We start from the raw sequence: 15,450 nt of genomic DNA, 5'->3' as shown, positions 1-15,450 counted from the left end.
TTCATTAGCTGTGCCATCTGCACTCACAACTTCTACACAAATGACAATTAGCCTCACTCAAGCTAAATGAAGTGGACTTTAGGGAAATTGAAAGATCTAAAAAAAAAAAAAAAAAACATTAACCTTTTTTAGGAACTTGTGGACTCTTTTATAGTACTGAAAAAAGGCATGAGGAGCATGAATATGTATTTCCACTTGAAGTGGCCAATGTAATGTTATAATGTTAATATATACTGTATTGCACATCCAAAGTCACATGTATCACTCAGACTGCGTGTGTCAAAGTTGCGAAAGGTTTTACCATTTTCAAAAGTAGCTAAATGTGTTGCAAGGTGGTTCCGAGTGGAAAGTTGCTAGGGTAGTGTGATTATTATTATTTTTTTTTTTAATACTTTATTGAAAAAACTGTGCATGTTCTCCCCGTGCCCGCGTGGGTCTTCTCCGGGTACTCCGGTCTCCTCCCACATTCCAAAGACATGCATGGCAGGTTAATTGGGTGCTCCGAATTGTCCCTAGGTGTGCTTGTGAGTGTGAATGGTTGTTCCTCTCTGTGTGCCCGGCGATTGGCTGGCAACCAGTCCAGGGTGTCCCCCGCCTAGTGCCCAGAGCCAGCTGAGATAGGCGCCAGCACCCCCCGCGACCCTTGTGAGGAATAAGCGGTCAAGAAAATGGATGGATGGATGGATGGATGGATGAAAAAACTGTTGCAAACTGACATCAAACATCATCAAAGTGATCAAAACATTGCAACAATATAGAATTAAAAAAAAGTGCCAGGTGGATACAACACTAAAAAAGAATGAAAACAAAATATATTAATGAAAATACAATGTCACTTTTCAGCCATATAACTATATCGCACACGTGAATTCTGACAGGCATTGATTGATTGTAAATAAAAGTAGTTTGTGAGTTCCAAATTTGCATATAAAACTTTGCTGCTAATATAATTCGCAGATTTACCACAAAAACTTTGTCATTTTTCCACTCTTTACAAAATAACAAAAAATAACATCCTCATATAACAATACAAAATTTGCAATAAGGTAATTACCACAAATAAATATTACTACATCCTTCCGTAGCTTCTATGTGAGCTCACAATGCCAGAAAAGATGTGACAGAGTTTCAGGAGAAGCTAAACAAAATATATACCTAACGTCAATGTCTTTTTATTTTATTTTTTTTATTTTATTTTTTTATTGTATTTTTATTTTTTTTTTTTGTGCTAAATCTAGCAACTGAAGTGCTAGTTTTATCAGCGCACGTGACGAACCAGCGCCATCACGTGACTTGTTTTATAAGGAAGTCACGCGCTAGGCTTTAAAAACGAGCTTCTCTTCCTCTGCTTTCATTCCCTTCGGTTACTCCATCGTTGAGGTCAGACGATGGACGCCGGTGGCTGCACGCTGGCCTTATTGTTATCCGTGTTAGCCGCGTTCCAGCTCGGATCGTGGGCTCATTATGCCCCCGACGAGGTGAACCGTCTCCCCGGCTTGACGTTCAAACCCAACTTCCGTCAGTGGTCGGGACACGTCCAGGCCAGACCCGGCAAGTTTCTTCATTATTGGTGAGGCGCAACAGCAACGCGAAATACACACTTGAGTATCATTCAGGTTTTCACCTGATTCATTTCGCGTTACTACTATATTTCTGAATATTCATGTGCAGACGTTCTATTTCTATTGTGCCCATCAGAGGTGGGTAGAGTAGCCGAAAATATTACCCATGAGCGCTGTATGGGACTCAAGTACAGTATGTATCAAGTAGTGCTCCAAATAATTACTAGAGTAACAGTAAGTAGACCCAAGTATTCAGTTGCAAAGAATGTTGAGTAACTTTTTTTTCTTAAATAGTGCATGAATAGCAACTAGACAAAATGTAAAATTAGAAAATGCAAATGTAAATATTGCCTAAAAGCATCACTTTGGAACATTAACAGTAGGTTCATTTCTCAAAAACAATTTTGAGTTGTGACAACCTACATTCCTAAGTGCTGCTCATGCATTTTGGATTGCCTCTCTCCTTGCTCTTTTGAAAATACACAACACTTTATATTTTCAACATGTCCGCTGTTGTCACTTTTGTGCTGTGGTTGACATGCTGGTTTTATTCAACACATGCATTTCATTTTGCAAATGCAGACTGACTACAGCCTCTTGTATGTTTCCCAAGTTTCAAATTGAGTTCTTGTAGGCTGAAATGTCACTGTTTTTAGGCAAAGACAAATTATATATGGCTGTTCTTTTTGTGTGTGTTCTTCCATCCACACATTTGTGTCATAGAACTGGAATATTTCTGTAATGGTTTCTTCCATGTTGTATGGAAATGAGTCAACTGAAAACGTTGCTGCCGTGTGAGCCATGGACACTGTGAGGTTATCTGGCTCCGTTTTAGTAACATCACAATAGGCTGTAACTGACTGCAAATGATTTGCAACCAAGTGATAAAAAGTAAAAGTTTGATTTATGATTCATTTGTCCCATTACTTTTGGTCCCTGAAAACATGGGAGGCACATATACAGACTGTTGTAATTCTAACACTGTTCAATTAATCTGATTTAGATGTAAATACCCTCAAATTAAATTAGAAAGTCTGCAGATTAAGCACATCTTGTGTTGTAAAAGGAGCAAGTGTTTACAGCCAAAAAGATGACAATTGTGTCAATATTTATGGCCCAGACTGTACCTTGGATTGGTAAAATAGTCATGTGACCTGTGCATCTGCTAATACAAAATGAATGTTGTTGTTGTTGTTGTTATTATTATTATGTAAAAAAAAATGTATACATTTGGAGGTTTAATGGAGTTAAATTGCTACTTCTACTTTGACCAGCCTTTTTAAAGGTTATTATTATTATTATTATTATTATTATTATTATTATTATTATTAAGTACGTGCAGATGAGCTACTGATAAATTTCTCTAGATAGACCTCACCATGTTTACTTCTTTGATGAATGCGAAGTGAATCTTGGTGTTTGGGTCTGGCACAGGTTTGTGACCTCTCAGAGGGACCCGGTCAAAGACCCGTTGGTATTGTGGCTCAATGGAGGTCCAGGCTGCAGCTCGCTAGATGGATTCCTATCCGAAAACGGACCCTTCCATGTGAGTTTGCAAAAGTGGCACAAACACTTCGAGCTGACGTGGCCTTCAACTGTAAATTTCCTGTCAGGTAAGAGACGACGGAGCCACTTTGTACGAGAACACTTTCAGCTGGAACCGGATCGCGAACGTGCTCTATTTAGAATCTCCGGCAGGGGTTGGCTACTCGTACTCCAATGACGGCGACTACGCCACGGATGATGATCAGGTGAGTTTAGTCGATGATTGATTGACTTACCTTGTAAAAAGCTCAGAAACAACATGTTTATGTGTTTAGGTCGCCGAGGACAATTACAAAGCGCTGCAGAGTTTTTTCGCCAAGTTTCCGAGCTTCACTCGGAATGACTTCTTCATCTTCGGAGAAAGTTACGGCGGAATTTATGTGCCAACCCTCAGCTTACGCATCGCTGCAGGAAATAACGACATCAAATTTAAGGTGAGGTTCTTGAGGTAGAATGCAGTTTGTTAGAGGCCCCATTTGTGTGTGCCAGCAGTTATTTCGCAACCTTTTTGTTGCACGCCATCAAACAAAAATGTCAGAAAAACTAGTGCCGATGACCTCGTCTTAATTTACTCGCTAATTGAGTGTGAAATGTGTGCCTGTTTAATTGACCGCAACATCTGTTGTATGAATGGATACACAAGCTAATTGTACTTCCTGCCATATAGTTGAAGAGAATGTAATTGTTCTGCCAGTCACTGGCATAGACGGATGAACAAACATTTTTTTATTTTTTTTTTGTAGTAAATCATCTTCGGATAATTTCTTGAGGCATACCTGATGATTTCTTGTGATAATTACTGTACAACAAAGGCAATTGTGTTATATTTCCCCCCCGTCCACCCTTTTTAGGGGTTTGCAGTGGGAAATGGCCTCAGCAGCTATGCACTCAATGACCAGACTTTAATATATTTTGGCTACTACCACGGCCTCTTTGGAGAAGAGTAAGTTTGCTTTTTGAGGAATGACATTCATGAACTTGTTTAGTATTTGAACATCCACCTTGGCACTTTAATTTGCAGGCGTGGAGAACTGTCATATTGAGAGGTTTCGATATTTTGGTTGCCTTTTATAAACATGCGATTAAAAAAAAAAAAAAAAAAAAACTATTCTTGAACATGGCAAAAGTTTCCTTTGAACACTTTTGAGTATGTAACAATAGACCCTTCCAGTGTGACGTCACGTTGAAGTGCGCCCCTAGTGGTGGGGGGCAGGGCGTCAATGTGAGTGAATTAGAAAACAATCAGTGTGACTTAGAAAATAGGTCAAACGGTTGATAAATCAGCGATCAATGCTATGGTGAACTTGTGCGCGGCCAACGGAGGAAAAAAAAGTTAGCGGTTTAACACGATTATCACAATTAACACTTTAACTCCGGCTTGATTTCTGCTGAAGAATGTGCGATCTGTTTGTTAGCAGCTAGCAAGCTAAGATAGCTTGAAGACTTCGATATACAGCAAGACAAGTATATCCGGACACAAACGATTTAATAAATGACACTTAATACCATGAAAGTAGTGATTGGCGTACTGTTTCAACCAAAAACAACATACTTTAAGCTTCCACTTCCACTTTGCCCTCCAACAAACTAATTTTTTTTTGTAGCTAGTGGCTCCAAACGACTGGTTTCAATGAGTGCAGTTTTTCATTTTTTTTTTTTTTTTTTTTGGACACTTGACATATTTCCCACCTTTTTAACAAAACGCTCCCGAAAACCAAGCTCTGCATTGATTTGTTATGGGAAGCTTGCCCTCCTGGAGGCACAGCGGGACCTAAGCAGTGACGTCATCTTGAAGGGTCTATATCCAAACATCACGTACAATAATTATCATTATTGTGGGGAGGTTGGTGATTTATTATATAAAGATCACAATATTGTATTAAAAAAAAAAAAAGCAAATTATAGAGCTTTTGAACATAACAGCAATGCATATATGTTGTTCCGATACCGGTATCATCAGAGGTGCCGATACTGCATTAAAACAGTGGTATCGGTGACTACTCACAAGTAACATACAGCATCTTGTGTCTTGCACGTGCACGACATTTACTGATATGTGACATGCTCACTGCATGCCGATCTAAGATATCCTATTGGCCCTTGAATGTTCTGAACCAATGGCAGGACAGCTCTTTCATGTTGAGGGAAAAAAAAACCTTAGGTATCGGTATCGGCCGATACTGCAAAGTTCGGAATCGGTATCGGGGGGGCCAAAAAACGGTATCGGAACAACACTAATATAAACCACAAAAAAATTCTAATAATCACTTAGTATTGAGGCACTTACTTGCTAATGCACACACATATTGAGTTCCTCCACATATTGACTCAGTTCACAAGCATATTCCCCTTCACATGACCATCAGCATGGATTTTAAACATATGAGGGCCAAAACATGTCTTGAGAAAATGAAACTGCACTAAAAAAAAAACACACACACACACACACACAACTAGCCACCAGAGGGTGCTAGAACAGCTCAAATGGAAATAAAGCTGACTTTTGTATTTTTTTATTTTTTTATTTTTTTTAATTAAACAGATGTGCCGCTTTTAATATTGTAACATGATAACGACGATATTTTGGCAGTTTCATTACATCCCTACTTTTGAGTGAGCACCATTATTCTCTCTACTCTCTATTTAACATCCAACTGCCACACATTTCACTTAAATGTAGACAGTAACAGGGCATTTCACATGTGGTTACTCATTGTGAACACTAGGGGGCATTTTGAAAGGAGTAATACAGTGAATAAGAGCTGAAGATGCCAAGTCTGATTATATGTAGATGCCATGTTACCTCTGTGTCTTAATAATAAAATGGTGAGTAAAAATAAATACAAGACCAAGCACAGTTTGTCCATTTTTGTTGTTTGCTAACAAAGTTCCCTGCTGTGATTGTTTGTAACGTGCGTTATGTGCAGCTTGTGGCGTGATCTTAACAATTATTGCTGCGAGGATCAAAGATGCGACTTCTCCAACTCTACTTCCCAGAAGTGCCAGACGCTGGTATGTACGTGTGCACTGCATGTAAAATGTTCATCTTGCCACACGGGTGACCGATGTCAAATCGTCCTCTGCCTCTGTTTTGATCTCCCTGCAGGTCAGCGTGGCCTTTAATATAGTGTACAACAGTGGCCTCAACGAGTATGCCCTTTACTTGAACTGCGAGGGTCGCGGTGGGTTTCATCCGGCCTACAAGCGGGCAATGAGTCACCTGTTCAGGAACTACGGCAAACGCGGCAACAATGTAAGTGTGAGCGCACCAGTCCTCGGATTCACCACACAGGATAAGCGAAAAGTGATCCTAACCAAAGCGTTTGTGGGAAGAATTTAGATGGGCCGTCATTCTCCGTCTCTCTGGCCAAGGTGCCCCCCTGCATTAATAGCACGGCGCAAGCCAACTGGCTCAACAGGGGCGATGTGAAGAAAGCTTTGCACATTCCGGACACGCTGCCACCATGGGACTTGTGCAGGTATGTTAGCGTAGCAAAGATCTGCATGGCAAGTTCTTCTTTATTGGCTTTAATTTTTGACAGATTATAAAAAAATGGTGTATGATTTCAGGGCTACAACAATTTATTTGTCCATAATGTCCGCAATCTTGAAGCCGAGGTCTCCAGGCTGACATTCAATTTACATTTGAATGGATGTGCAGCGGCATTGCTAACGAACTCGGCCACAGGGTGCTAAACTGTTAACAAAATGAAAGTCACTCTGGCTTACTGACTTCTTTTTGTTAATTTCTCAATGGAAAACACACAAACATGGGACTCTCTCTCCATTCACTGCTTGTCTTGTTAGTGTGTATATACGGGTGCACCTCAATAAATCAGAATACTCGAGAATTATAAATTCAGTCTAGTTCAATTTAAACTGATGCTTGTCTTTACAGTACACATTGGAAACTTTTGGCACTATTTTGAAAATCTTTTTGTTTGTTTGTTTTCCTTATGTAAAAGTGTTGTTCTAATTTGTTGATGGATTTTTAATAACTGTAAACTTAATCACCCAGATTTTATAAAGTGTATATTATGCTGCATTCGAGGATGGTCAGAAGTCTGATATATCCGAGTTGGTTTTCCCAGTTCTGATCTAAAAGCCTTCAAAGTAAACAACCAAAATGGCGGATGTTTTTTTTTTACCTCCAGCAAACTTGCATTCTCGCAATTTTGCTTCATTTATTGCTTTTATCTTACTTCATAAGCATTCAATACAGTTCAGTAGTTGACCGTATAATTTTCCTACATGGAGATAGCGGCATACTGTCACGTACGCTGCGTTACGTGAAGTTATGGTGTTTATTTATAATTGAAGAAAGCTATCTAGTTTTATACTCAAATAAATTGTGTTTACCATTCTGTCCGACAGTCGGGGTCCTTTTTTTAATTTTTTTTATTTTTTTTATTTTAACTTCGCAACTGGAATTTCCGAGTTCAAGGGGCGTTCTCGTACACACTTCCTGGTTTGACCTCGGGAAAGGTCCGACTTCCGACCATCCTCGAGTGCAGCATAAATCCTTTACTCTGTGTAGTGAAATCTGAGTTTCACTTCCAAAGATTTAACAACTAAATTGAGTTTACATGGTATTGTGATACTTTTTGTTAATTAAAACGTTTTCTTTGGTATTTTAAATGTACTTTAATGCCAATCTCAATCTTTACTTTGTGGTAAAAACTAGTGGTGCCCCCTGCTGGTTGCTGATTAGTAGTGTACTACCATTTTCTAGCCGAAGGGAAGGGCACAAGACAGCCTCACTGGTTAAAACATTTTATTAATCAAATTCCATTTATTTTTAGTTGTAAAACATCAACTGGAAAAAAAGTCAGAAGCACCAATTTGTGTTTAGCGTTAAGTTAACCCTAACCCTTCTAAAACTGTGTATTTATTATTCTGTTTTACTGTATAGTATGTTTTCTCACATGGTTGCTTAAATGTGAAACATGATTACAGAAATAATTACGGTATCCAGTGGAAGGGTTACTCACTTTTTTTCTTCTTCTTGTTTATTTATTTGGTCAGGGTCCAGGAGTATCTTGTACTGTATTAATTCATGTTAACGCTTCATTTGTCTGTAGTGACACAGTTGGGGAGGGTTACACCCACCTGTACGCATCAGTGAAGGACGTGTATTTGAAGTTGCTTTCTGTTGGTCTCCGGGCACTCGTCTACAACGGGGACACAGACATGGCGTGCAACTTCCTGGGAGATCAGTGGTTTGTGGAAGACCTCGGCATAGAGGTACCCACTTAATATTGAATCCGAACCTTTGTTTGATTTCCCCTCCCCATTTGTCATCATATAGGCATTGTCTTTGTTGTTGTTTTTTTAAACTAATATCAGTTTTTGTAACAAAAATGTATTAGCTGGCATAACATTCATAGAGCCACGATCCGCTAAAGTAATAGATGAGTATATGGAGGATTTTGGCCTCAGCGATGGCTGGAGACTTCAAAACCCAACTAAGAAGGAATTTACTTTCTTCTCTGCTGTGCACCGATCATTCTCAAGAATTGATTTTTTCCTTACAAATAATTCTATTGTTGATAAAACTGCTATAAAAATACATTCTATAATTATAAGTGATCATGCACCAGTCTCCCTCACTCTACAAATTGACTCTACCTTTAAACCTCCCCCGATATGGCGTTTTAACATCTCATTACTGAAAGACGTAGAGTTTGATAAAATTATTAGAAGGGAGTGGGCAGATTTTTTGGAAATAAATGACTCTCCAAATATATCTCCATCTCTTCTCTGGGAAGCAGGGAAAGCGGTAATTAGAGGGAAAATTATATCATATTCAACTTATAAAAAGAAACAGGATCAAAAATTAGAAAAATACCTGGAAGATAAAATTAAACAACTAACGGATGAATATGTATTAAACCCAAATAATCAAATATGGATAGAACTACAGAATATAAAAATACAGTTAGATAACATGTTATCTAAAAAGACAGAGTTTATAATACAACAGTTGAGATATAATAATTTTGAACATAATAATAAATCAGGTAAATTCCTGGCAAATCAACTTCAACGGAATCGGGAAAAATCTCTTATAACGGCTATTAAAGATATAAATGGTGAATGCACACAATCACCAGAAGAAATTAACCATATTTTTTATAACTATTATCGAAATCTATACACAGAAATTAATAGACCTAACCCTGAATATATTGAGGAATTCCTAAACAGCTTAAATATACCTCAGTTATCTATTGAACATAAAGATATTCTCGATACCCCGCTTACTATAGATGAGTTGTATCGTGCTTTAGACAGTATGCCTAATGGCAGAGCACCTGGTCCAGACGGCTTTCCGGCTATATTTTTTAAACATTTCTGGTTAATGTTTGCTCCATTATTTCTAAGAGTAGTAACTGAAATTAAAAGTAAAGGTGATATACGTCAAGATATGAATATAGCAGCAATTAAACTTTTATTAAAGCCAGAAAAAGACCCTACCCTCCCGTCAAGTTACCGACCGATATCACTAATTAATACCGATATTAAAATTATCGCTAAGGCCTTGGCATCTCGATTAGAGACGGTAATCTCGACAATTATTCATAGTGATCAAACAGGTTTTATTAAAGGTCGTCATTCTACTAATAATATTAGGAGACTCTTTAACTTGATTAGTATGTCACAGCGGCATGATAAAAAGGCAGTTGTTATTTCGCTGGATGCAGAAAAAGCATTCGATAAAGTTAACTGGTCCTTCCTCTTTGCTGTCTTAAATAAATTCGGCTTCGGGGAGTCATTCATTCAATGGGTCTCAATATTATATGATTCTCCTAAAGCTACAGTTACTACTAATGGGATTACATCACAGAGTTTTACTTTACAAAGGGGAACAAGACAAGGGTGCCCAATTTCTCCTTTATTATTTGCTATATTTATTGAGCCGCTTGCATTAGCTATACGTCAGGATAGACGGATCCAAGGAATCCACTCCGGGACAATAGAACATAAAATTAATCTATATGCCGATGATATATTACTCTATTTAGAAGAACCTGCTATTTCGCTAGGGGAAGCATTTAAATTAATAACTAAATTCTCTCACTTATCAGATTACTCTATTAACTGGACAAAATCAACATTATTACCTATTACAGAAAATTCATGGAATCCTACAAGTCAGGATCCACACTACTCCTTTCCTACAGGTAATTTAAAATACTTAGGTGTTAAAATTTCACCTAAGTTAACTGAATTAACTTCTTTAAATTTTTCACCATTATTGGATAGTATCCGTAGTGACCTGGAACGCTGGAATAATCTTCCGATCTCTTTAATAGGACGGATAGCTACTATAAAAATGAAAGTTTTACCAAAGATTAATTATTTATTTTCAATGATTCCATTTAAACCTACGTCTAACTGGTTCCAATCGCTGGACTCTGCTATCATAAAATTCTATTGGAATAAAAAAAAAGCCAAAATTAGTCTATCTACTCTTCAGGAAAGTAAATCTAAAGGAGGTTTAGAGGCACCAAACTTTATGTACTATTATCTAGCTAATCAACTACAATATCTTGTGCTATGGACACAACCCAACAGAGATACTAACTGTTGGTTGGAATTGGAGCAGAAGGATTGTAATAATCTTAGACTGTCAGATTTACTCTTTATTACAAAATCAATAAGACGACATAATTGTTTTAAAAACCCAATGATAGCCGCCACCCTGACTGCCTGGTGGAAGGCATTAGAAATTACAAACTCCCAATTGGCGCCCTGTGGGCTCTCTCCCATTTGGCATAACCCCGACTTTCAACTTAATAATCAGTCGTTCCATTTAAGCCTATGGGAGCAGAAAGGAATTACACACCTTCATCATCTTTTCTCAGATAATAAGTTTATATCATATACAAACTTGGTCCAGAAATATGAAATAAAAAAGGGAAATTTCTTACATTATCTGCAAGTTAAAAATATGGTTAAGAAACAAATCCCAACACTTCAAGATACGCTCCAACTGCCTGTCTTAGCTAAAGATATTATAAAGCTTTCTCCAACAACAATAAAGAAAATATCAAAAATATATAAGTTATTTTTATACACAAATAAAACGTATTTACCGACTTTAAAATGGGAAAAAGACTTGTCTATAGTTCCGGAACCAGACTTTTGGACCCAAATCTGTGAAAATGTATTTAAAATGACCAAACAGACAAATTTGCAACTTATCCAATATAAGATACTTCATAGAACATATATTACACAATATATGATGAAAAAAATGGGACTCTCTGACTCCGACATTTGTCTCCAGTGCTCACAAAACACTGCCGATACTTATCTTCATGCTTTATGGTCATGTACTCCAGTGCTGCATTTCTGGACTAAAATCTTGGAAAAGCTCGCTGATATATTAAACTGTAGGCTTCCTTTATCTCCAAGACTGTGTTTACTAGGTGACTTAACAATAACTGAGCGACCATGTAAACAATCTCAATCTATATTTATAGCCCTTACTATTGCTAAAAAAATAATCCTTGTCAATTGGAAAAATAAACAATCTCTAAATATCGACCACTGGTTAAACTTACTAATAAATTATATCTCAATGGAAAAAATCTCTGCCTTAAATAAAAATCAAGTATCAAGATTTAAACAAATATGGTCTATGTACATAGAATATTTTAATCTCAATTTGGCAACTTAATCCTGCCAAGATTCTGCCTGTTAACGAGAGCCACCACATCGTTACAACTTCTGTTTTCGCTGCTCCTGTATTTGGTATTTTGTATCTGATTGTTTTTATTTTTATATAGTCAGGAACCTAGTTGCTGCTAGTGGGCTCGAGCATACCACACTATACGACACTATACTCAATAACTCCTTAAGATCTATTTCTAGTGGGCACTAAGCATCAACACTTGGTGTTACTGCATGCTAATTAGTCAATTTTCTTGACGCCGTCCCCTGTGGTCGGGCGGGGGTGGTTCTGCCCCCCCCCCCCCCCCCCCCCGTTGTCTGCTCGGTGGCGGTTGCGTCTTGGCCGCTCCCTGGGCCCCCTGTGGGGTGCGGTGTTGGGGTGCTTCCCCTGGTGCCCGGGGCGGTGCCGTCCCGGCGCGGTCCGCTGCTCCGTGCCCGGCGGCGCGGTTCGGGGTGGGTGGGCCTCCGGTGTGCCCCGTGGTTCCCTCTCCCCTCCCCCTTCCTCCCCCCCGTCGCCTCTCCCTCCTCGCCTCCTCCCGCCCATCCTCCTCTGCCTCCCGGTCCCTTTTCCCTTGTCGCCCTCCCTCCTCCTCTCCCCCCCCGCCTCCTGCCCTGCAGCCGCCCTTTCGCCTTCTTGTCGTCTTCTCCCCGCTTCCCCCGCCCCCCCCCCCCCCTTCCCTGTCTGCCCTGCGGCCCCTCCCCCTCCCTCTCCCTGGGCCTGGGGCTCCCTCCCCGGCCCGGGCGTCGGGCTCCGGGGGCCGGGCGAGGGTTTGGGGCCTGCCCCGCTCCGGTATAACTCCTGGTGCCCCGGGCGGGCCCCGGTGGCTGGTGGGCTGTCCGGTAGCCCTGCTGCGCTGGCTGTCCGCCCATTGTGGTGCCGGGTGGATGAGGTGGGGGGCGGCGGGGGGTGGGGGTGCTGGGGGGCGGGCGTGCCACCTACACCCGCCGGGTTGGGTGAGGCCCCGCTGGTCGCTCCTCTTACTCACTTCACTAGCTTGCACTATACACTTTGTAAATATACACATAGGGCACACAACACATTTCTTGGTGGGGTGGGGAAGGGTGGAAACACCGTCTTCACCCTTCAACTCCCCTCCAATTTTAATGCACCTCACGTCCAAGGGGAGGGGTGAGTTGGGGCGGGGAGCCATCAGAGGGGATGGACTGCAGTGCCTGGCAGCGCTGTGGTCCCCCCCATTTGTGTCCCTGCCCCACCACTTTGTCCCTCCATTCCCTTTTTTAATGCACCACACATATACATATTCATTTTTTGGGGGGGGATACGGGTGTGTCGGAGTAGGGGAAATTTTTTCCCTCTGCTCCGACTCACCTGCTCCCAATTTTAATGCACCACACGCACACACTTGTATATACACTGGGTGGGGCCACATTCACGGTGTAAGGGTAGAGCTCGCCAGTCGGCGAGCTGGCGGACTCAGTAACAGGGTTAGGTGTCACTTGTACTCTGGCGTGACGACCGGGGCCTCTCCCCACCGGGCTCGGTGTTCTGGTGTCCCGCCTTCTCCCCTGGTGCTTCCTCCTCTGCTTCCCCCCTCCCGCCGCGGTGCAAATCTCGCGCGGCTGGAGGTGGGGTGGGCACATCTTCCCTCTCTGCGCTGCTGCCCGGTGCCGGTTTCCGGGGGGGGGTGGGGGGTTCTCGCGGGGGGCCGGGTTCGCGGGGGGGGGGGTGGCGGCCGTCGGGGGGGGGCGGCTTGTTTGGGGGGGGGGTGGAGGTATGGGTGGGTGGGGGGTTGGGTGCTGGGGGTCGGGGTGTGTTCGGGGGTTTGGGGGTCGGGGGTGGTGGGGCCTGGGTCGTGGTGGATGGCGGGTTTGGGTGGGGTGCGGGGGGGTCGTGGGGGGATGGGGGCTGGGGACCGGTGGGGCGCTGTGGGGGCCCGCTGGGCCTCGTTCTGCGGCCTTGGGCTCGGGGGTGTGGGCCGGGGCTGGGGCGGGGGTGTTCCGGGTATCTGGGTCGGCTCGCTGACCGGTGTCCGCTCGGGTGGCTTGGGGGTGGCCTTGGTGCTGCCGCGGCCTGGGGATTCCGGGGGGGGTGGGGGGGGGGGGGGGGTGCTCGCTTTGCTGGACCGCGGTTGACGGCTTCTCTCTTTGGTGGTGGTCCTTATGCATGCCAGATCCGTCGCACCAGCATCTACTGAAACTCAACAGAAGTACCCTCTCCCTCCCACAGCCCCTTGAATCAGTTGGTGCTGGTGTCTGTGGTTCTCACTTTTCTTTATCTATCCTTCCCTCCTTCCTCTCTTTAGTTTTTCCTCTGGTCACTTGAGATCTTAATTTATTAGAAGTATGAGGTTTCTGGGGTTGGCATAAGACTCCGGTTTTGTAACCACGCAGGAGGGGTCTTGTTGGTGCTGGACTTCACTTTGATGGATTGGATGTACTGGCTTCTATTGATCTCACTCTGCCTTATCGATCCTTCCCTCCTTCCTCTCTTTAGTTTTTCCTCTGGGCTCTTGAGATCTCGCTAAATTTGCTGGAATTTAGAGGCTTCCGGGGTTGGCGTAAGACTTTGATTTTGTAATCATGGGGAAGGCAGGAAGTGTTTGGTCGGTGCTGGATGTCACTTTGATTTACCTTTCTTTTCTCTTTATTTCTTTTTTTTCTGACCTTTTCTCTGGTCTCCTGACCATTTAAATCTCACGACTCTGGCAAGATTCTGAAGTACCTGGTTAAGGCGAAGGGTAATGGGATATTTATAAGGTTTTAGGTGAATGAATGAGTATAAATTTATACGTATTTGCACGCAAACGCACGCAAACGCACACACGCAAACGCACGCACGCACGCAAACGCACGCACGCAAACGCACGCACACATACACACACACAAAAAAAAAAAAAAAAAAAAAAAAAAAAAAAAAAAAAAGGAAAAGAGCAATGATGACAAGACGTTGAATCGGTAAGACTACCGAATGAACAATTCTGAGCTCTTCAAAAAAAAAAAAAAAAAAAAAAAAAAAAAAAAAAAAAAAAAAAAAAAAAAAAAAACATTCATAGAGCCCATGTTGTAAATATTTACCCAAATATAGCCCAATTTAATATATTAAGTTTGTTCCCAGGCCACTACTAGATACCAACCCTGGTACCTTGACAAACAAGTCGCAGGTTTCTACCAGCAGTATGGAAACATTACTTTCCTGACAGTTAAGGTAAATAAATGTACGATGATGGCTTTGGTAATATTTATGTAGTACTTCCAACACTAATTGACTTTGACTCCAGGGTGCAGGTCACATGGTTCCGCAGTGGGCTCCAGGTCCAGCTCTTCAAATGTTCCAGTCCTTCATAACAAATGGATCCTACTGAGTTGTGATGGAATTTTTGCATTCATCACACTTTTATTTTCAGGGAATTTGGATTTGGAGGGAAGATTGTTGGGAATTCATTCTGTTTCTTTTACTTGCCTACAAAGCATACTGCAATTTTTGAGCTCTCTTATACAGAAAATGTAAACCTTTTACCACTTTGTTTAGTTTTATGCACAGTGCAAAGAAAAAAGTGCCCTTCTCTCAATGTCTCAACTGCATTGTATGCCAAATGAATCTACACTGCACTTTTCAGTCATGCCAGGTGACTTGTCAATAATGCTGAAGACGTTAACTGCATTTTTATTAAAGATTGTGGAAATTAAGTCTAAGGTTTTCTCA

General features: G+C 41.6%; 1 protein-coding gene across 1 annotated transcript; it reads left to right on the top strand.

Moving 5' to 3' along the window:
* Positions 1–1,289: 1,289 nt before the first annotated feature.
* LOC144017248 (lysosomal protective protein) lies at positions 1,290–15,434 on the top strand. The gene is made up of 11 exons (XM_077518602.1): positions 1,290–1,570; positions 2,997–3,108; positions 3,176–3,313; positions 3,383–3,541; positions 3,959–4,050; positions 6,035–6,119; positions 6,214–6,360; positions 6,441–6,586; positions 8,189–8,351; positions 14,863–14,952; positions 15,026–15,434. The coding sequence occupies exons 1-11, from the start codon at positions 1,389–1,391 to the stop codon at positions 15,107–15,109; spliced, it is 1,398 nt and encodes a 465-aa protein (XP_077374728.1). The 5' UTR covers positions 1,290–1,388; the 3' UTR covers positions 15,110–15,434.
* Positions 15,435–15,450: the final 16 nt, after the last annotated feature.

The sequence above is a fragment of the Festucalex cinctus genome, chromosome 4 (assembly GCF_051991245.1).
Source record: "Festucalex cinctus isolate MCC-2025b chromosome 4, RoL_Fcin_1.0, whole genome shotgun sequence".
Taxonomy (NCBI): domain Eukaryota; kingdom Metazoa; phylum Chordata; class Actinopteri; order Syngnathiformes; family Syngnathidae; genus Festucalex; species Festucalex cinctus.
The sequence above is the reverse complement of the archived record's forward strand: the minus strand, read 5'-3'. Positions and strand labels throughout refer to the sequence as shown.